This window comes from Chelonus insularis, unplaced genomic scaffold, assembly GCF_013357705.1.
Source record: "Chelonus insularis isolate UGA/USDA-ARS -01 unplaced genomic scaffold, ASM1335770v1 contig_41_pilon, whole genome shotgun sequence".
Classification (NCBI taxonomy): Eukaryota; Metazoa; Arthropoda; class Insecta; order Hymenoptera; family Braconidae; genus Chelonus; species Chelonus insularis.
The window spans coordinates 1,224,855-1,248,734 of NW_023276571.1; the positions used below are offsets into that span (position 1 = coordinate 1,224,855).

The 23,880-nt window shown below is 29.7% G+C and overlaps 2 protein-coding genes across 4 annotated transcripts in view; one reads left to right on the plus strand and one right to left on the minus strand.

The window, feature by feature from the left end:
• SoxN (SoxNeuro) overlaps positions 1-23,880 on the minus strand; it is a 224,783-nt gene that overhangs the window by 191,872 nt on the left and 9,031 nt on the right. The window lies entirely within an intron of this gene.
• Positions 5,729-6,924, plus strand: LOC118069532 (uncharacterized). The gene is made up of 2 exons (XM_035087708.1): positions 5,729-6,688; positions 6,826-6,924. The coding sequence occupies exons 1-2, from the start codon at positions 6,026-6,028 to the stop codon at positions 6,874-6,876; spliced, it is 714 nt and encodes a 237-aa protein (XP_034943599.1). The 5' UTR covers positions 5,729-6,025; the 3' UTR covers positions 6,877-6,924.

Sequence of the window (23,880 nt, forward strand, 5' to 3'; positions counted from 1 at the left end):
TGGAAAATGGTCTAATCCAAGCATAGTCGGTGGTAGTATAGGTTGGTAGTGAGCCCCCTGATAGGTGGGATTATCACAGGATATCATATGGGACCTCTCGACAACGAAAAGAGACGAAGAGTGAACGAAGGGGCGTAGAGAGGTCCATGGTTACTGGAGAAGTGGAGCTCCTGGGGTTTAGAGCACCGCCAAATCCACCGCAAATGCTCTTGAGTACTTCTTGGTTGGACGTGAGCGCAAGGGCGCAACGAGAGCACGTGGTACTTGAACTAGTTGGGGACCACCGAGTGGCTTGGTTAGTTGGCTGCCGTGTACACCAGGCGGTTACTAAAGTGCAAGCCAACGAGAGCAGTAGAGAGTTAAAAATAAAAACATAAAAAATCAAGAATAAAAAAATTTTGCAGGACAGTACCTTATACTTTTTTTTATGATGCATAATCATTTTTCATTTCACTAGAGTACATTCTAATATTATTATTATTATTTTCTTGATAGCTTATCTTTATTGTATTGGGATTTAATATTCGTTTGGCAGAATACATACTGCCATAGACAATTTCGCAATAATTTTTAAATACATAAATTTACTGAAAAAAAAATTTTCATAAGAAATGTTTTTTAGAGATATGGAGAAAGATAACAATAATAATCCTTAATAATTTTTTTAAATTAAAAATTAATTTAAAAAAATTTTCGTAGATTTCTATTTATCTTTTTCATTGTATTTCCTATAAAAAAAATAAAAATAATACATCCTTAATATTATTTAACTTATTAAAAAAATAATTTACTCATATAAAAAAAGACTGAGGGCTCTTTGAAATAATATTAATATTTTTTATTAAATATACATACTAGTTCTCTTCATATTGATTAAATTGTCTTCTATTACTTTTAAAAACATGAAAAGATGAAAAAAAAAAGGAAGTTAACGCCTATTTTATAGGAGGGTTTAGTTTAAAATTATTATTAATAATTTTTTTTTTTAACAACAATACAATGAAACTTGGTTTTTGTTCTGACAGAGTCTTTGTTACAAATGCATTTACACTAAATAATTTTTTTTAAAGATAATTTGAAGAACTGTTTGTAAATAAATATTAAAAAACCTAGTCTTGTGGTGAATTATTATTGCAATAATTATTTTAATAATATAAAACTCATCATCACATTTTTAAAGTTAATCACCCATCTCTGAATAATTAAAAAAAAAGAAAAAGGGAAGAAAAACTCCAAAAAACTCATTTCATTTTTTTTTCAAGCTTGAAAGATGAAAAGAGAATTGGAGCAGATATTGAGTGACGCAGAAGCGAAGACGCAATAAATAAACTAAAAAAATGATACTTTGATAACAAATAAATGTTGGTATTTTTGTCAACGTTTCTGTGTTTTTCTCGTTCGTTGATCTCTTGGAGGGTAAAATATTCAGATCGACATCTGGTAGGTTGGTTTGTGCAAACGCTCTCGTCTGTTGAGCCGGCTACGGATCAAGTCGAGCGTGAGCGTATTCAAGAGCCTTGTTTCGTGGGATTGCGGGATAGATTCTCGTCTTGCTCGCAAACGAAGTCTCCCCATGATACAGCGTAAAGACAGCAGACATCTAATTTGCGCTTCACTTGAATATCCATTTGTACATACTAAAGAGCAAATATTCCATCTTCTTATGACTTACAACAATTTAAGCATTCATAAATAGTTTCTTTTGAATATGTTATGTGAGAAAACATCCAAGAGCTTGACTTGGATGCTAATAAATATTTTAATGATCTTCAGAATAATAATACTGGAGGGGATATTATCAAACATCAGACTTTATTGAAATATTCAAGCAAGTATGAAGAAATATTTTCACTCGTCCCTTCAAAGGATTTCGTCATAAAATTATTATTCCACTGTCCTTGTACTCATTTTCATCCCTCTTTAATTCCTTTGCACACGATTCCCAAACGTTTCATTATAGTGTCCCTGCAACGCTTGTTATATGATGACATGTGTCTGTACACAGTAATCTCGATAATCCTAGTGTTTTACATATTATTAAACTGATGACAGTGCCACTTTGAAAGTTTGATTATTGCAAAAAAAAAATTCATTAAAAATAAAGATGAATAATTTTTTGTTTTTTTTCTTTTATTTTACGCTAAGAAAAAAATTTTGCTGGACAGAAAAATGTTCAATTAATTGATAAAAAGAATTTGAAATATTCACAATAAAAGATTTAATTTGGTATTTGGTTCAACATTATGGTAAGTTTATCCGAGTAAAGTTAAATCGACTTAAAAAAGGCCTAAAACATTTTGATTTTATTAGTTGAAAAGAAATATAAATTGTCTATAATAAATTTTTTCCTCAGTGTCGGAAGATTTAGTTGAAGATTTTTGATAGATGTGAAGAAGTATGCCTCTCGTAACTTCAATTAAGTCAAATAGAGTTTATTTGTGAAGCTTTGATGATAGAGAAATTAACTGCAGAATTTAAATTGAAGCTTGAAAAACTTTTTTTAAAGGAACTTTTTTTTTTTGTGGTTCTTATTTTAATTGCAGTTTTGAAGAGTATGAAGTAAAGAAGTTTTCTCTTGGAAAACATTTTTTTTTTTTTAAATTCATAGAAATTTCTATTTTTATTAGTAATCAAAGCTAGTTTGCATAATTCTTATATTTATATTATTCTTACTGTTGAGATTTATGAATATTTCATTGAATCCATGAAAAATATTTTTATTCTTATTGTGAATAGAATTTTTGTCAAATTTTGAATAATAAATGTTATATTCAAATGGAGCATAAAAACTATTCAGGATTAAGTGAACACAATTAAATGTTATTAAATTTTTAGCAAAGTAAATTTTTTATTATAAATAATTCTAAATTTATTATTATTTTTTTAACTGATTAAATTCATCTGAAAATACAAGTATTTAAATTAGTTCGATTTTTTTTACTTGTTGAAAGCATTAGAAACTAACAACTCGTGAAATTTCAGATTTTAGGATGATTGTCTAAAAGTGGAATTCAACTCTCAAATGGAACAGACAATTTTTTCCAAAAGTTACTTTTCCTCCATTTATTTTTTTTTATTGCTTCAACAACTTCCAAACCATGTAAAAAAAATGTTACTCTTCTCTAATGAATCCTGTCTTGTACTTTTTCATAACAATAAAAAAAATACATCCATATTATTATTACCATGAATTATAATTTTTTTTCTATCAAACCAACAAATAATTTAAAAAAAAAAAAAGAGAGAGAAAATACTGAGCACTAAATTTATAACCACTGCCAAAAAAAAAAAAAAGTACTCAAAGATTTCCTATCACCATCAATCATCACAAAAGCAACAATGATAAATGTAAACACCCAAGAATCTGTCAAAAATCCAACCAAAAACCAATCAAGCTCAATAAAAGCAATATTTATAAAACAACAGCATTACAAACAAGGGACTTAATGAAATGTTTTTCCTCGAGTTGAGATTGCGTGAGTGTTCTAGTGTTTTGACGTAAAACTTGACCCAGACAATTGATGTGATGTCAAGGGAAAAATATTCCACGGTTGATGTATATACCATTAAGAGCATTAACGATCGTTATCTAGTCACCCTTTAGAAGTGTCTTCTCACTTATATTCTCTCTTACTCACTTGTTTTCTTCCTCACGCCCTCGTGAGTGGGGTCAATTAATAGGATACCATTTATAAGGACAAACCGGGAATCTGGGAATCCGCAATCCGCTCGAGGGCAATAAATCTCAAGTCGCCCGGCAGGATGGAAGCGAAACCCCTCTTGTAAGCTGGTTGTATTGTAGCTATTACCGAGCCATGCATCACTAGGTAACAACCACGCTATTTTTACTCTCTTTCTCTATCACGATTAGCTACATACCAGGAGGAGAGTGAGATAAAAGAGGAAGAACACTGTCTGGGAAGTGATGCAGCTGATGCGGGGTGGCAAGTTTGACCACCCAGATGCTGTACCTAAATCCAGAACTTACATGCTCACTATCATCTATCAAATATCACCTACATCACTGTTTCAATATTTAATAGCATGTCTTTGAATTGATTGGAACCAACAAGTGGATTCAAATGACAATTTGTTGGAGATGTTGATCAGGTTGATAAAAATACTAAACCGATTTTTTTTTCACTCAATATTTGTTGAATAATAATTCTTTAATATTTATAAAAAATATTGTTCATCAACATTCCAATTAATATTAATTTTATGGAATTTAGAGTAAATTTGATGATCTTAAATCATAATAATGTGAATATTATATTTTTATTAAAATTAAAAATTCGTGAAAAGTTTTGATAAATTTTTGTTTCTCACTTTTATTCGTTGTTATTAAAGCCATCATGATATGATAGGTGAGTTTATGAGAAATATCAGGAAATCCTATGAAATTGGATACATTTGAATTTTTTTTATTCGACTTTATTGTTCACATTATCTAAAATCCTTTTAACAATCTATAGATCCAATCATTTCCTATTGTGTTGTTATTTAAAATACTCTAAAATTATAATAATATAAAATTACTCTACCATCACATTTCTTCCAATTATTATTAAATATCTTGAATTACAGACAATAAATACTTGCAACCAAAAATGCAAAAATATGTCATCTACTTAAATAAATGTAAAATAATTAAATTAAAATCTGTGATAAAAAGCTCCACGACCTTTCATTGATTCTCAAACCGAAAAGATTTTTTATCCAGCAAAGAGCATATCTTTTTATAGTTTCAGCCCCGAATTTTGTTTGCCCTCATTTCCCTGGAAACGCTTGAAAGTTCGACAGTGCGATTTTAAAAATTGTTTAGAGAGAATTTAGATTATTCAAAAAGACAGGGGGAAGTTGATGAAGGGAAGAGTAAAGGGGGTCCATACTTAGTCCTTGTATACTCTTGGTTGCGCCCTCACTGGGCGCTATAGTAACAACACGGAGAAACATAGGGAAATCAATATGGCTTCCGTAGTCCTCTTTCACCGCGTCCCTCTCGTCGACGTGGCAACCCTCCTCGAGCCAACGTAGATATTTCCATCTTGCTTCCTCTCGCTCGGCCTTGCTCGGACGGGTGAACCCATTATGAGGGGGTGTTACTCTGGGGCCAATCCCCAACCACCCGCGAGCAAAAGAGGAGAGGATACTACGATAAGGGCGCATGTGCGTTGCTAAGGCCACCGGATGGGTCGACGAGAGGACGCGGAAATCAGTTGTCTCTTTCCCAAGATATTTTCTCTTTTCATTTCTCTTCCACAATTTACAACTGTTTTTTTTTTTTGGGGCTTTGCTATAAGCACAAAAACATTACATAACTCTTGATGATGAAGATACAGCACTTGATTTTTAGGCAATCATATCAAATGAATTCCTCTCGTGTACAAAATACTTTCTGTTGGTAAATTAAACGTATCAACTATACCGAATCACTTTCTTTCTCTTAATTAAACCATTACATTAACACCCATTCAAATACTGCATTATCGAAAATCACTTTGATATCCTTTACTACTCAAATTCAATAGAGTTCAAAGTCAAAACAATACTTTGAATATCTGATCTAATGTTTCTACTGAGAGTTTCGATACATTAACATCTAACTATACATGTGTAAATACCTACTTGACAATGTAAATAACTACTTCTATCTCTATTTAGCCTAAATATACTATTACAAAGCTACAAACTCAAGCATCAATTACCTTTCTAATAACTTGCTAATCATCAGTTAGTCCATTGACATTGTGAGAATCAGTTCATTAGACATTTATTTGATTACCCGAAAAGCTTTCTTCCTGTCATATTAAGTCTTATCAGACTATAAAGTTATCAATTATTCCAACAAAATTAATATAAAGGCTATTTGTTGATGTGTCTTGAACGAAAATTGTGCAATATTTCAAAAAAAATTAATAGTAAAATATATCACAAGCGTTGGAATAAAAAGAAGAGATAAATTGCTAAATTTGTAAAGTTATAATTAAGTGTAAACAGTGAATAAAAATAAACATTCGTGAAAATGGCGCTATCAATGGCTATACCGCTTTCGGGGTTGGAGTTAGACCAATTTAATAATTTAACAAATCACCTGATGATGAACAGGATTGACTTTAGAGTTATGCAACCAGATGCAAGGCCATTATCACCAAGTACCAGAAGTGATTCAAGTAACACCAGCGGCATCAGTAGTTTGGTTCTATGTAGTAGCAATTACACAACACCACAATCATCATCACCAGTTTCATCACGGTCTACTTCTCCAACAAAAGATAAGGACAATTCAAACAATGATACCGACAGTAATGTCTCAGCAAATGGTACATCAAATCAACAACCAAGAAGACCACGTTCAACACCACAGAGATCTAGATTAGCGGCTGACCTTTGTGATTTGAATCTATTTTATCGGCAACTCCTTCAGTTACCACCAACTCCACTTTACCGACCTGCCGGTAAGAGTTACCAACATTCAATCACTTCACAAAATTCAACCACTGATGAACCACCACTGAAAATACTTTATAAAAATCGAGATATTTTAAATCTTGAGGCCAACCTGAGAGAACCTAGTTGGCAGATGAGGACACCTTCTGTACCTAGACATAATATTCGGTATTTTATGGCTAACAGATCAATTTATTTTAGACTTGGAGACCATGGACTCAAAGAAGATTATCCTATGGTAAATAAAAATCCACTTGACGATTAATTTAGTGCAAATCACCATATGATTATTAATCAAACTGATTGTTTTCGATATCTAATTAAAAATTTTTAATGAACGAATTATTAATGATGAATTTTTTTTATTTTTTACAGAGAATTTGCAAAGAATGTGACTTTAAAGAGCCATCACCGTTTCTGATTTGATCCAAAGATAAAAAAAAAAAAAATGTATCTATGTTATCGTTCAGTGAACAAAAAATTAGATGAGTTACAAACTGAAATTAATTAACAAAGTATTGATAATTTTTATCATTAATAATTCGTTCATCACCTGTATCATCTAATGTTGAGGTAATTTTATTTTTAATAACAAAAAATTCTCATTTGATTATTCTTCACGACTGCTACGTATACATTTCATAACATGAAATGTAAAATGTACGCTTACTTAACAAAACACAAAAGATTCGATAAATTGAAAATTTTTTCACTGTACTACTTTTAACTAAAATTTATTTGAAGGATATGTATATTGGGTTGTTAAAGCATTGACAGATATTCAAATAAATTAGCAATTTTAAAATATAAATAAATGAATAATTATTTAGAGGATATTTTATATAAATGATTTTTTATAGTTGCTATAGTGATGAAAAATAAAATTATATTTTAAAATAATAATCCTGTTGACTGTATTTTTTATTGTTGACATTCAATGAAGAATGAACTAAACTGTAAATAATCTTTCTTTATTGCTCATTATTTTTGTCAACATATTTTTCATCAATTAGACGAGTAATGCTCAACCTTTGTACTTAAAAATTTATTTAAATAAACCAAAATATAAAAGTCTAACTTATTCTTACAATATTTAAATTAAAATTACCATTATTTCTAGATGATTTATTCTTTTTGTTCCTAATTGATCTTAAGATCAAAACAAAGTGTAGTGTTAATAAACATAATTAATCAATCCAACATGTCCTGTGATCTAATATATAATACAACAGGAATAATTGAATAATTATGAAAATAATTGAAACTGAAATGCAGGTAAATATCTGGTTGATTTGACATGTTATCCTAAAGACTGATACAGATCAATTCATCCATTTACCTCTTCATCACTTCATACGTTTCTAGCTCAATTCTATCCAATCCCACCCTCCCTCCCAGGTGTATTTTGTACCGCGTGTATACAGACACACACGCACATGACACTACGCATATACAAATTCACTTGTTTCACTATCTCTTTTGCTCTTATCACTCTTATCAATGTATTCACCTGCACAAGTGTGCTCGCACTCTCATGGTGAGCAAGTGCGTACGAGATGTGCACGACTATTCAGATACTGTTGTTATTGTTAAAGGAACAATCGCCCGTCAATAGGCCGCCTCGGCACAATGTATCTATTCAGGTACACTCCCAGGGGTGCTCACTCGAGCATTTTCATTTATGGAAATTTTGTATGAATAAAAAAATTGATAGTCACTCAATTACGGGATTATTGATGACATACAAAGACAGTTAATTAAAATATAAAAACAAAATATTTATCAAATGATTGAAGAAATGATTATTTATTGAATTAAAGATGAAGGGGATGAATGATGGGTATTATTCTATGTGAGAACCTCTGGATTAGTGATGTACTGAAGCTTCGAGCCCATACGATGATTACGTATGCGGGAATTATTGTTGGGAAATGCGCGATGCACATGCAAAGGCCAAAAATCGTCGAAATCAGTCGAGTTCAACATCAGCATTGTAGCTGGGCTTTGTCTCTGTCTCATTGTTATCGGTGCTCGATGTACAACGCCATATTAGAGCATTGTATATGCGGCTTTTACTTGGTAATTGATATATATATATACATATATATATTTATATATTTATTATTAAAAAATAATCTCCAACAATTAAATTAGTAAAACTATTTGGTGCTAAAAATTTCATCTACTACTTTTTTTTAACAAACTTCATTAATTTATTTTTATTGTTCAATTAAATTAAATAATTTAATAATTGTCAGCAATATTAATTTTTTTTTATAAATTGAGTACAAAAAAAAAATTATTGTAAAGTTTTTTTATAGTTTAAATTTATGGTTAATAGAGTAAACACTATTTTTGAAATTAAATTTATTATTGTTATTGTTATATTCTATTTTTTAAATTATCATCTACTTTTTTCATGAAACATTCTTATTGTTTATTCTAATTATGAGAATCCCTAGAAGTTTATTTGAATAAACAATAAAGTGAATACAAAACCTTTATGTTAAAATAGAATGCTTTCGAACCTTTGATAAGACAGAGCTTTCTTTCATTATATACTTTGAATAAAAAGAATTCTTAGATTATTATTAATGAAAAATTTCTGCAAACTAAAATCTCTCTTTTGAGTTTATAAATATTCAATACACATAAAAATTATATTATATTTCTTATTTAATATTTAATTTATAAATCTAAATAAAAATTTTTTAACGAAGCAAATCAATAATTTTTTTTCTTGCTAAAAAACTTTTTATTATCCAAACTTAAATCCGTTTTCTATCTCATTAATTATCAATGCTGAAAACACGGCATTCTTCAATTAATTAAACCTGAACTTACTTCATCCCAACTTAATTCACTCTAATTATTTTCTTCTAAAACCTATTGTGTATTTTGAATCGAAGAGAATATGTTTATATATATCTATATATATAAGAGTTATTCTTTTCGATTGAATAGCAAGGAGTGAAAAAAGAAATTTTGCAAATTCTGCATCGATACCAAACAAGGCGAAGGTGCAAAGGAAAGAACGAAAGAGGGACCGAGGGGGCAAGAGAGTGGAGGGCATAGAGCAGTTGAATAGGAAGCGACACAATGGACCTGGGTGGCTGTGGAGGCGTGTTATCAAATGGGTTCCTCATTCACATACTGTGGCCTAAGCTACCTGTGTCTGTCTATACCGGTGTCTGTCTGTTATACTTATTCATACCATCTATTGTGTCTCCACTGTTGAGTCGAGTTCAGTTGAGTTGAGAACGCGATGGAACGTGCCTGCACAATGCACGAATATGGACTGTACCTTGTGCACGAATCATCTACCCCTCTTTTTCCCGCTCCTATCTGTTAACAGAGCCCTTCTATTTGCTATCTACTACTTTAGATTTGTCGTTACTCTTTGGGATCTTTCACTCAATCTCTTTGGTCTACATTCCAATTTTCGGGATACTCGATATTGCACTTAACATACTGACGATCAAAAAAATATCTTTCACCAATAAATAATTATTGTGATGGATTATTATTAAATATATTTCATGAATTAGTTGTGCAATTATATTTTTTAAACCTTCTAATATACTTTCAAATGTCTCGAAACATTAAGATATGACAGAATTAAAAATATCAAAAATCAACTTTATGATAATAACTTCCTAATGAAAAGTTAATGAAGAATTAAATGAATGAATTATGCTTTGAATTAATTGGAAGATGATTGAAGATATTAGCCTACTGTTGGGCTAGTAATATTCCAATCCTGCTTCGTTCTAGGGAAATCAATGAATACTCATAGATTCTTAGAATTAAACCTACTACTGACTCAGTCAGTGATTAATACTTGGAAGCAGTGAATAGTCATTCATTCATTAAAAAAAAGCAATGATGATCCTTTGAAATTATCAATAAAATATTTGAACTTGTTATTTCATTAAATCAATCGGGTACAGTTCCAATTAGGAAACATGACTAAAAATAAACTAATGGTACAGAGGATTACATTTAAGTAGTAAATAATTCGATTTGGAAAATCATGTTTGACAAATACAGGAACGATTTGAAGTGAAATGTGTGGATTGATAAGATAAGCTTAAATGGTAAAACAGCAAGTAGTGGATAGCATAACCAGAAGGTCCCAGGTTCGACTCTCGATCTCGACAAAACATATTTTTCGCTAAGAATCGTCCTGGGCTACTTGTGGAGTCATCTACATATATTAAAAATCGTAAAAGTTAAGGATTATGTTCATAAATTTCTTTACTTATTCTAAAATAAATAATTACTAATTTACAGTAATTGTTATGAGCTTATTTTAAAAGTATCTAAAATTTTTTTATCAGTAAAAAATGGTATTAATTTTATATTAACATGATAATAAAACTGATTTTATATTTATTGTTGATCAAAGCTATACTTATTAATTAAAATTATCATTCGTCTACTTAATTTAATAAATAAGTTTAATTGAAAAATTTTTATTCTAAAAAAAAAAACTATCATTAAATTTTCATTTCTTACAAAATCCACTTTGAAAGCAATGAATGTGAATGTCCTATGAATAGGGCAATGATTAAAACTACTTCAGGGATTGAGGCTTGAATGTGAATTTAAAATTAAGTGATATCGCAATTTTTTTTAGCTTATTCAAAGATGCAATATCTAAAACGATTAATCCTTGAACCACGTCTATATTATTTAATTAAACCATTTAAGAATAGAAGCAAAATAAATACTTGATTTTTATTGATTGTAATGATATCATTGATAGAAATATTTTATTAAAAACTTAAACTTCAGTATTTACTGTTTTATTTGTTGGAATAGAAAGCAACGATAATCACGTGAAGAATCAACAAAAATGAAGGAGATGAAGAAGAAGAAGATAACATAAAGATTGAGAACAAAAATAAAAAACAAAACGTAAAGATGAACATGATGAGCTACAAGGCGCGCCACGAGCTGCCACCATATTCTATATGCTATACAAAACTCGCTCAATACGTCATTCAGCCGAATAATACTGCTCGTTCCCGGCAGAATGAGAGTTTCAAAGGGAATTAAGGATTCAAAGGCATCTTTTGCGTACCGTGCACAAAACGGCCAGCTTCGTACTTTACTCTGTAACTCTCTTCCTTCGTCGCTATATAAAATATATTCTATTTCACCTACTTCCCACTACCACATTTACAACCTATTCCATGATCAAGACTGCCTTTTAATGATTCTTTATCTTTCAAACTACTGCTTAAGATCCTAAGACTACGACAATGCTACTTTGAAATCAATACATAAAAGTTTTCCGATAAAAACTTTGAATTTATTAAATTGTTTATTTCTATTTTTATTTCAAATTTACTAATAATTTTTTTTTAATAATAAACAAGCGAGAAGAAAGGGTATACTGTACGAAGTGGGACGTGTTAGCAATTTAGAAAATTAAAAAAATTTTTTAATTCATTAAAACAAGCTTTACAAATATTAATAATGTTTTTAATTTATTAGTTTATTAAAACATCATTAATATTTTTTGTTTATTAAAACACACTAATCCCATAGGTTTTATTTTACCCTTTTTTTATTATTTTAATTTTATATTAAAGGGTAGTTTTCAACAATCAGAAATGATTTTATTTCATTTTAATATAGATAAGATGATTATATATATATATATAGATAAACATCAAGGTAACATTCAAAATCAGGTCTAAATAATTTAAAAAAACATTTAATTCTTTACATAAATATTTTTTTTTCTATTTAAAATGATTTTTTATTTTGTCTATCTATTAGTTTTTTTTATCTTAATAAAATTGTAAAAAATTTTATTCTCCTTTTAATTCAGTAACTCCAACTGTATATTTAAAAAATAAATTGAGAACTATGAAATAATACCACACAAGTTTAAGAATTCTCAAGAGTTTACTTATTTTTACAATAATCCTCCAATAATCACATCTTTTGTTATCTCCCTCCTACCATAATTTAAAAAAAAAAAATTAATTTTTTCTATTCCACAATTTTTCAACAAATGAATTTCAATGATGAAATAATACAATTGTGTCTACATATATTCGAAAGTATATATCATTTCTTTTATATCAGCACACACGCGGGTATACACTGACGTAGCTTTGGTCGCGGTCTTATCGGCAGTTATCGGGCCGTGATGTCACACAATAGGGCAGACAATGCGCGGGACAATACACCCCTGCTTCCTAACCCTCGGCCCACCCCCTTGGTAAAGCGCGGGTACCGCTTGTTCACCAGTTCTCCCTCCCCCTCTCCTCTCCTCACTTTCGCAGCCTCTCAAACCCACCCCTTTTCGTCCGGCCAACTTAATAAACATAATAGCTGACTTGGCCTCCCCGCGATCACAATGAGATCCATACTGCAAGATAATCGAGATATGACGACGCCAGTCTATTGTACTTACGATCCGAGTTTTCGTTTCCACTGGATTATATTCTATCCTCTATAACTACTTGAAATTTATTTATTGTTTCTTTTCAATGCTTAAATCAATCTCCATGAAAAATGTAGCCCCATTTTTCTACTGATCAGTGGATTGACATGAAAGCTTCTTTCATTAATCGTCTCTAATGAAATCTATTGAGTTTTATTCTTTTCATTTTTTTTTTTTAGCATTTTTTATTTAGAAATAACATATTAAATTGACTAAAGAGAGAGAGAAAAAAAAAGCATAACAGTTGGGTTTAATAATGTGTGATGATGTTATGAAGATGTAATCTTTCCGCATAATTATCTCATCGAATAGATCACTCTAATCTATGTTACTTCATGTGCACAACAGATGGAGAATATAAGAAGGGTTAAATCAAATTTACATTAACACATTCTGTATGTCAAATCTGTTATCAGTAGGTGCTTTATCTGGATGATTATGAATCATTGAGCTAGTACTTCATATCCTACTGTGAGTTATGTACATTTGGTTGAGATGAGAGTAATAACTATGCCGATGAAAGGGCCCATAACTACAGTATAATAATACGATAAACCTCAAATCCACCCTTCTAACTTTGTGTTTACTCTAGAGACTCTTCAGTTGATCAGTGTGATAATTTATCCATTTTTTATTATTTTTATTTTCTTCATCTTCATTCATTCCAAGAAATATATATTTATTCGTCTAAAATTAATTCTTTTCAATTATTTATTTTATTTGATACAAAATTCATTTTTATGCAAATATTAATCGTTTAATAAATATTTCATAAAAATCGAATAGTAATATTAAATGATTCATATTAAATTAAGATCATATTTAAAACTACTTTTTTAGGATTATTTAATGTCAGACTAAAATCAGGTAATACTACTTATTTCTATTCTTAAAAAAATTTAACAAAAATATTCATAAATTTATAAGTAATTTGTTTATTTAAAAAAATCATTTTTTTTCATTTTTATTAATAAATTTTATTAGAAAAATATTTACTAGTGAAATTATCGAGATTTGTTCCGACACATTGCTTTACAGACAACTTTTTATTTAAATTTAACAATCGAATGGACCTTTTTTTTTATGTAAATAAAACTATTTATTAAATAATTGAGACTGTATTACTAGTTTGTTGCTATTTGTACTTTCTTATAAAGAAATATATTTTTTGTTGGATCTATCTAATTTACTATTGATAAATTTTATCATTCACTCAATAGATATAATTCACTGATAATAGTAATGAATCGTGCTAATTTTGTCTGTATTTTCAATCCAGTGATTCAAACAGAAGTTATTCACGGTTGTATACTTATAACTGTAATATTTAGTGACTATTCACTGTAAATTAGTCAATATTCAGTAGTTTGTTTCTTAAAAATACAATTGAATGTCACTGTTTTATTAAATAAAATATATATAACTTAATTACTGTTATTATTAAAATAAATAAATTGTTATTAACAATATTTTCTTGAGAAAAAAAATTTTTTTAACACAGGAATTGATTTATTTTTTCAATAGAAATAAATAAAAAATTTAATTGAATATAAATAACAAATTTTTCTTATAATGACTGTATAATAAACAGCGAAATAAATTTTTTTCTTGACTAAAAAAAGTTTTAAACCAAAAATTATTTATTAAGATAGAATTTACTTTAAAAAAAATTGTAGTTGCTTAGAACCATTAAAAATTGCCAATGAGGGTAAAACATAGTGAAATTAATCTCAAATTGGATTAAAATTAATTCTTCAAGTAAAAGAATAATTTTTATTGATTTTAACGTAATTTTTAGTTTGTATTAGATCATTTCTGTTCATCAATTTAATAAGATATTATTATAAGAATAAATTTGTGTCCTCTATAAACTTTTGGATAATAAAATTCACGTAATTTTAGCTATATTAAGTTTTTCACATACAGGTACAGACCCTCATAATACAACTTATCTCTTATATACGATAAAAAGAGTTTTGAACAGAAAATCGACGACAACAACAACGATGACGATGTCTATCCTTTTCCGGCATTTCTCTATCGTCACTCCCTATACATCGAATCGAGTTTCTCTATTTCACATCCTCCATTATATATCTTTTATCAATCTGTACGCTTTCAGAGCTTTGAGCAAGCTGAAAGCTGCGTGATAAATCATGAAATGTAAGAACCTATACAAATATATGTATACAATGTATATATTACTACCGATCTTGCCCCTCTTCTATCCTCCTCTCCTTTGCTTTTATCACCAAATGTATATAAACATAAATACAAGGCATAATAGTAGTGCGTACGTGTCTAAACGTCTGTCTGGATACAAGAATATATGCCCTACACTGACAAAGTATACATTGAAGAATGCGTGTGTGTATTTATGTATCAGCTATACAGATATACAGGAAGTAGTCTTCTGTTCAATAGGGAGTATTGCCAGAGTGAACACCAACCATACAGTCACTAGATGAGGTCTCCTAGCTTCCGTCGAGTCCGCGTGAAAGGATGCCCCAATAATATTCCATTCACTAAACCACCTCACTCTCCGCTTTTCTCTCGCTCTGGACCGTCCATGCCACCCTACTACCATTGATTTTTCATTCGTTGACTCTTGAATAGTTTGTTATGGCTTATATGAGCTTTTCTTCAACAGCGATTTCCCCCTTCCCCCCCGTTGCCCCTCCTTCCAAAAGTATAGAGGAAAAATCGGACTAAAATAAAATGGCGAGGGAGAATGGAAAAACTATAAAAACTGCTTCTTTTTTTCGAAGGTGCTTGTTAAAAATTTCCCGAGTATTTCCGAATTATATTTTACTGTTAGTCGAGGTTATTAAATGTAATATTGGTCTTCATGATTTATGTCAATAGAGAAAAATTTTTTTGTCAATTCATTTTTATCATTATTTAAAATATTGAATAATTGAAATGATTTATAATATTTTATTCAATTAATTAGTAATAATTAAAAAATTATCTATAATCGTTTGAAAAGGACAATAAAATATGTACCGTAAACTAGGGATCTTTTTGATTAGTTATATTTTGCGATTCTAGGGATTTTTATGAGTCAATGTTGATGGATAATTTCTAGATTCAAGATTTACTTTGGATATATCTTTGGTCAATTCAGAAGGATCAAGAAATTTGTGCAATACAAGATAATCAAAACTCTTAAAGTAGCCTAGATTGATGATGACAAATAATTTAAGAATTTTATCACTTTGAAGTAACAATTATAATGCAATAATGAATATAATTGGAAGAAGAGTAAAATATATGGAAAGAAAGTGTTAATTTTACTCCAATAAATGTTAGCCTTGGATACTAAAATGGCAATTAGCAATATTTTAATAAAAATACATAACAATTTTTTCTTATAAAAATTTTATCATCAATTAAAATTGTGAACTATGTAAAAATAAATAATAAATATTACAATTCTAGTGTAGACTGGTTAACATTCATTGGATCAAAATTTGCACTTCTTTTCTCTCTGTCTATAACAATGGGGCAAAATGGAGGATTTAGAATAATTAATTAACAATTAAAATAAACTTAATATCGCTTAATTTCTTTAGCTATTACTCGCTATTATTCACTACCAAATTTTTAGAAAAAAAAATTTTCTGGCTAGAATTATTTTTACAGCAGCATTGATTCGTTTTTAGTTTATCTCTAATAAAAAATTATTTTCTATCTCTACATTATTTTATTCCATCAATAATTTTTTTTTAAATAAACAACTCACTCATAAATGATTGTTTTTTTATCAATTTAAATCTAAAACAAAAAAATTTCGAAAAATATTTTGAACTTTTCATCCATTATTATTTTTTTAAAAAAAAAAAAAAAGCTCATATGGCTGACATGTTTGAACAATACATAGAGAATTGAGAGGGCAGCGTTCATCAGTCTGATTTGAACTGACAAACAAGTGCCGATGCTGTCATCAGAGGTACAGTCAACTGTCGAGTTTGACTCATGGACTGTAGAAATGTAGAAAGGACCAAAGAAGAAGAACAAGAAGAAGAAGAAGAAGAAGAGATGAGGTAGAGGTGGAAAGCAAGGATGACTTGGATGAGTAGTATTGGTGTGGCAACAATGGGTCGTGCGGGGTGGTAGTCGCCACAATGCTGGTTCGCCTGACTTTTCTTTGCGTGTCAAATGAGTGAAAAGCTGTGGGGAGTCGTGCATGAGTCGGGGGGAATGGCGAAAGGTAGTGCGGGCGTTGTGGGCCGTGGATGACGACAAGGGGGGGTTGATGAGGGGAAAGACGTAGGGATGATGGGGTGTGCTCAGGGGGGTATGAAAGGCGCGCTTTGTTTGGAAACAATGCCGATACTCGGCTACATCCTCATCTCCATTCTTCGCCTTGACGCAGTGCCGCAACCGAAAAGGGGTTGTGTGGCTTTATTCACCCCTGATTAAAGTTATAGGTTATGTTAGTTATGTATTCAATCTTACATTGTCTCACATGCTGTAATGATGATGCAAGACAAAATTTTTATTAAAAAACTATTCGACGAGGAAAAATGGAATAAAACAAAAGATCTTTTATCAAAATTACTATGTATTCAAAATGTTGCTGTCATCATCAACTTTATACAAACACTTTTTTAATATTTAAATTAATTCATAAATAAAGTTTTAGTTAAATCAATTTATTAATATGATTAAATGATTTTATAGCAATATTGATTAAATAATTGAAACTAATCCACTTAGTGGCTTCAAAAGTTTAAAAAACGTTTCAAGAGAACATGGACAAGAGAAATAACGTAGAATTGGTCAATACAATGTGATAGATGGAGTTGTGAAGAGCACAAAATTCTATGGATCACGCGAATGGACATACAGACAAAGGAACCTGTTAAAAGTTTGGAAACTATATTGTCACAAAATAGAACGGCTGCCTACACGCTTATTCTGAAGAGAATTGGTGAGAAGATAGGATACAAAGGAGATACAGATCGTAAAGGCCAGACAACACGCTACACCAAAGTATATGAATTTATATGAGACTGCAGGAGGGTAATAGAGATGAATTACATTTCATCACAATGAAAAGCACTCAAATGTCAATTGGTATCATGAATATTTTTGACAATCTTTTAATTCATTCAATCTATTTTCAACTTCATTTGTCAACTCCTTCAAGACATTTATAAATCTTACCAATATTAATAATAAAATTATATTATCAAAAAAATTGTACGTACATACATTTATTTTCAAGCCTTCTAATATGCTTTAAAATATCTGAAAACGTAAAGATGTGATAAATTCAAGAATTCAAAAAATCAACCCCATTACAATAAGTTAATAATTGAATAAAAATTATTTGCATAAATAAAAAGTTTCAAAATTGTCTCAAAAATAAATGAATTCAAATCAAAGCAATTTTTATTCATCGAAAAAATTTAAATAACAATGTTCATTACGATACGAAAAAAAAACAATCCAACTCACAACCCCTTTAATTAAACATCAACCCTGATTCTGTGATGAAATTTTAATCTTTAGGGAGCTCAAGAAAACGATAAAGTATTGAAATAATTTTATCAAACACGTGCAGGATGAATTAGAAAAATGTAAACATTTTCACACGAAAAAACATGACGAAAACAGCTGACATACATTGTACCTGTTCAACCCTTATAGCCAAAACTACTATCGTTAGGTGAGCGTATCAGTTAAGTGGGGGAAATTGCAAAACAATGAGACGATGAGGTAGGGGTAACAATGTGAGGGACAATAGGCCTGATAATGTGCAGCTAGAGAATGGACGTCTAGACAAAAGAGTCGAATAAGGGCGCGCATACACATCTATACTACACCGCTTTTGCGCTCAACTACCTCTCCACCTATCTATCACTTGCATTATCCTACTGGTTTCATCTACAGAATGTGTTTCATTGTCAGAAAATATAATTTCGCATATACCTCGAATACAGCTTCAATGTACACATATATAATAATACCTAGATATATATACATATATATAGAGGAAGGTCAGGAAGCTTGTTTCATAGTAGGCAGATATCTTTGAAACTTACTCAACAACTCTGGTGCTATTTCAATAAGGTCCTTGGAGGGACACTTTGAAGAATTAAATACCATTATTGCAAAGATCATGAATAATTGGAAAATGGATGAAAAAAATTTTTTTTCGTTTTTGGGCTAGACTACTTTCCCTCCCTAGGTGTGAAATGTACTATTTCTTTATTTCAATAAAATCTAAAAAATATTCAACCATGATTTCTATCTTATTGAGATGACTTTCAACAAACCAAACAACTTGACTACAAAATTTCAATTGGGTATACCTAAAGATCAATCAGGATTACCGATCTGGATTTAATAAAGCAATACACTCTGAAAATTAGTTGTTGAGTTTCGTTGAGCACAATAAAAATATTTTCTTTCAATGAATTATTTTAGGTAACTATCAGAACTAAAAGAATATTACCATGTCAACTCCAAAAAAATATTACTTGTTCACATTTAATTATTTTTCGAGTGCAACTATATATTTCTCTGAGTGTATAGTAAATTAATCCACTAGTAGAATTTAATAAAAAATTAACTTAACAACATTTCCATGACAATAATAACTATCTTTAGTAATCAATAACTTGAGAACTTAAATTTACTATCTTTCGACTGTTAACTCTTGAAAAATGAAACAATAAAAATCATGAAAATGATTACAGAATCAGTGAATATATTCACTGATTATTTAGTTATAATAAAACAACTTACTATGTCCACTGATTTTTCATAATCTTTATTGTTTCAATTTCAAAGAGGATGTTTGTATTTTAATAACTAATTTTCCTGGGACAATATTATTTGCTATCTAATAAAAAGTTCACTGAAACCATCAAACCAGAATCAAAACTCACTGATTTGATAACAGTTCCATATTAATTATTTTTTATAACAAAATTTACATTTGAGGATCACAAAGTATCTAAATATCCTCAAAGAATGAAATAAATTTTTTTTAAAGACATGAGTGATAATTTCATGAACTAATGAACTAATTAATATCTGTGTAAACAGTATTAGTCGATAAAATGTCTGATCTCCAGTGAAACAATTGCTGCGATAAATAGAGTGATAACCACTGGGAATAATTTAAATTCAATTAAAACGTCTCATAAAATGTTGATTCGATATTTGAAGGAGAATGTGTGACAAATCTTTCGCGGTTTTCTATTTTCAATCATGTAATACACACTCCAACACTTCCTCGTCAACAACCCCTGGCATATAACCGCAACTTCTGGTTGGAAGGGTGGAACGAGTCGGAAGGGCGGTGGTAGTTTTCCCTCCGTGCTATCGGCCCACTCACCGTACACCTGTTGTTTTAACCCGCCTACGATATACCATCTCCTCTGTCTACCAGTTTGCCACGCGACCTCACTACTTTTTAGTCTGATCATCATGTCTGTAACTACTATCCACTTATACTCTACTGGCATTTTGCTACAGAAAAAATGGTTTCGTATCATTTTTTTTTGTTTACTTTTTCATATTTATTTACATGTAATTTTAACTTTGTTTAGTTTTTTGTCTAGATTTTAAATGATGTAAGAATTTTTTTTTAATAATAAATAACCTTTTTTTTTTTTTAATTGTTAGAAAACTATTTGTAATATTTTTAAATGGAGAATTATTATGAGCTGTAAATGCATACGCAGAAAATTATTGTTTTTATTATAAATAAATGAATAAATAAATAAATAAATAAATAAATTACAAGCCCGTGCTTGGAAACAGGAAAAAAAAATATTTTTATTTTACAATGAATTTTGAGTGCTTGTAAGTGAATTTAATTACTCAAGAGATATTGCTGTAAAATAATTATTTTAACATCCACTGTTGGATTGAAACATTTTTATATTAATATTTCAAAGCAAGGACTTGTTACATTTTTATTTACAATTAGAAAAAAATGTCAACGATGTACCAAAACATGTAAAAAAATTTTCAAAGAAAATTAAAGTTAAATACGATAAGTCACACTAGTAAAAAATTCTATGATTATTAAAATCCATTTCGACTAATTAGTTTTTTTTCGTATACTGATATCCTATACAAAAAAACATGTCGATCCATAAATAAAGATCAATATTGCATTTTATGTAGAAAATTATGTCCATGTAATATTCACGTATCATTTATATTAAATAAATATTAAATATAAAATTATTCTCGCATATTTTCTCGCTACTATCTGCAATAAATCTCAACACTATATTTGTACTAATAAATTATTATATAGATTATAATTAAATAATTACTCTTTGAAATAATTAAAATTTGAAGTTAAGTAAAATTTTTCAAAAAAAATAATTTCTAAGTTGTAATAAAATTTTCTCAACTTAAAATTATATTATTCATTACGCAATTTAAAATGCTTTAAAACAACCATTTTTTTTAGTTTCACTTATAAACATTTTTTTTTTTTCATATGGTTAATTTATTTAATATTAAAAAAAAAAAAAATGCTATCATAATTTTAAAACTATTTAATAAGCATGTTAACTATTTTTTCAAACTTTATATACGAAAAATAATTTATTATACATAAGGACAATGACTAAAAAATAAATAAGCCATAATAAAAAGCGTAAGTAAGTTTTAATGTGAATGTAGAAAAATAATTAGCGTTTTTCAGGATTCTCGTAAAAGTATAAGAAAAAGCCAAGAGTTTATTTTTTGTAAGCAGAGCTCTCTTGCACAATTCAAGCTTCTTAAAGGCATACGGGCCCATGGCGATGTCCTCTCGTAAAAGAAAAGACAAGTACTGAAGAGATTCCGGTGAAGAGAGAAACGTGTACCCAAGAAGAAACAAGGATAGAATGTGGGTATACAAGACACAGAGCGCCACAAACAGTCCATAGAAATTCTTCTTGTAGATTGAGACGCGGGAGAAACACAAGTGTGTGTTTGTGACTCTATAGTTGGTTCGCTGTTATTTAAGCTTCGCATAATGGCCAACTCTTTTATGCTTCTTATGTCTTACATCTGAGACTGTGTCGCTCCAGAGGACGCATTCATTCCAGTGAATGCCGCGTACCACAGCAGTACAATGCTTTCTATGGCGCCTTTAGGTCTCCACGTATTTATTACAAAATATATATATATACCCGTACGAGAGAACACAAAGCCTTTATTTTCACTTCATAGCCCGCCCGCTCTCGCCTCCATCAGCCCACATACTTTTCAATGACTTTTCAATCGCTGCCAATATCTATATCATTTGTATTCAGGAAAAATGAAAAAAAATATGTTTAAAGAATGCGAACGGGTCAGCCAAATAGATTGATCCATAAGCTAGTAGCTACGTCTCGTCGTGAGTCATGGTCTGACGATCGGGTCACAAAACATCATCGTGGACACAATAACCTCGCCACAACAATACTGCCGACAATACAAGAGAGCACCATCACCGTACAGTCATCCGGGAGTCCCTGAATCCATTGTCTGTATACTTGCGTTGTTCTCTTTCATCCCCTGTGCATTTCATTAGAGCGTTAGAAATCTACATCCCACTCATTCGAGTATTCTTCTATACAGCTTCTTATTTATTTCATTCCTCTTTTATTCGTAAAAAAAAAGGCTCACGAGAATCGATCTCGTGCTAAATATCTTTATTATCGTCTTCAATTACTGTGAAATTATTTTTATTTATTCTAGATGATTACTTAGTTATTGCGGTCTTAATGGTTGGTATTTTTGAATTTAATTTACTCGGGAAAAATTTAGATTTAGGAGAAGGTTAATTATTATGTATTAATGAATGAAAAAAATGATAGATAAAAAGTGTAATAAGTGTTTTTAAATTTATTTTAATGAATTAGTCAATTTTTTTTAAACGTTTTACTTTTTACCCTTTTTTTTTCCCCTAGAATTTTATTTGATCTAAAAAAATTTTGAACTGAAGATAATGAAGTTGACTAAAGTGTAATAAAAATTAATTAATTATCTTAACCTTTTACCGGATGAATTAATTTTCATTAATTTATTTTTAATAAATTTTTAATTGTGAATTTATTCCTCGGACTAATTAAACTATTATTTAATGTTCCGTTTCCCGATAAAATGTTTCTTCTAATTAAAAAATTTTTTTTAAGATTAGATTTATCATTAGGCAAGAAAGATATAATAAACAATTGTGTCCTCATATGACTTGGCATAAAGTAAGGGCCTAATAAAAATTAAAAATAATTTTTATTCAATCAAAATTTTTTTTTTTGAATAATTTTTAACTCAAGATCAACACAAGATGAGAATAAATATTTTCACCTGAATTTTTATTTTTTCTCTAGATGTACCACTACCATATTTTTGCTAAAAATGTTATAAAATTTTTAAATAAAAAAATTACTCAAAATAAATTTAAATTTTTTATTTAACGAAAAAAAAATGGATACTTTTTTCTGATGTAACAAAAAAATAATAAACAAGTGTAAATAATATATAGACAATAATTTTTTTAAGCAAAATTTGAAAGCAAAAAGACTAAATTGATTTCAAAATCATTGAAAGAAATTTCATTATATTTTGTTATACCGTATTCAATTCTATCCCCATTTCCTACTTCAATATTTTGCCAATTCAATACCTACTCTATTGCTACAGCAAGCCATAGCCGAATAAAACCTGAAGAACAATAGTCCCACCAGAGAAAACTATTCTGACAATTGTATAAAAGAAGTAACCAACTCACACATAGCATCACGGAAAGCTTTCTATAAACGACTTTATACATACTTTTGTCAAGTCGTGCGCGGCGCACAAGCTCGCGTTCATACACACGAACAAGGAAAGTGAATCGGCCGTTCCACTCATCTTCTCTCTCTCTCCCGTTCGTCTCATTGTGTCGGACGATTGTCTTAGAATAATAGCACAGACTCACAATAGTCACTACAATGCTTGCTCGTCTAACAATGCCATGA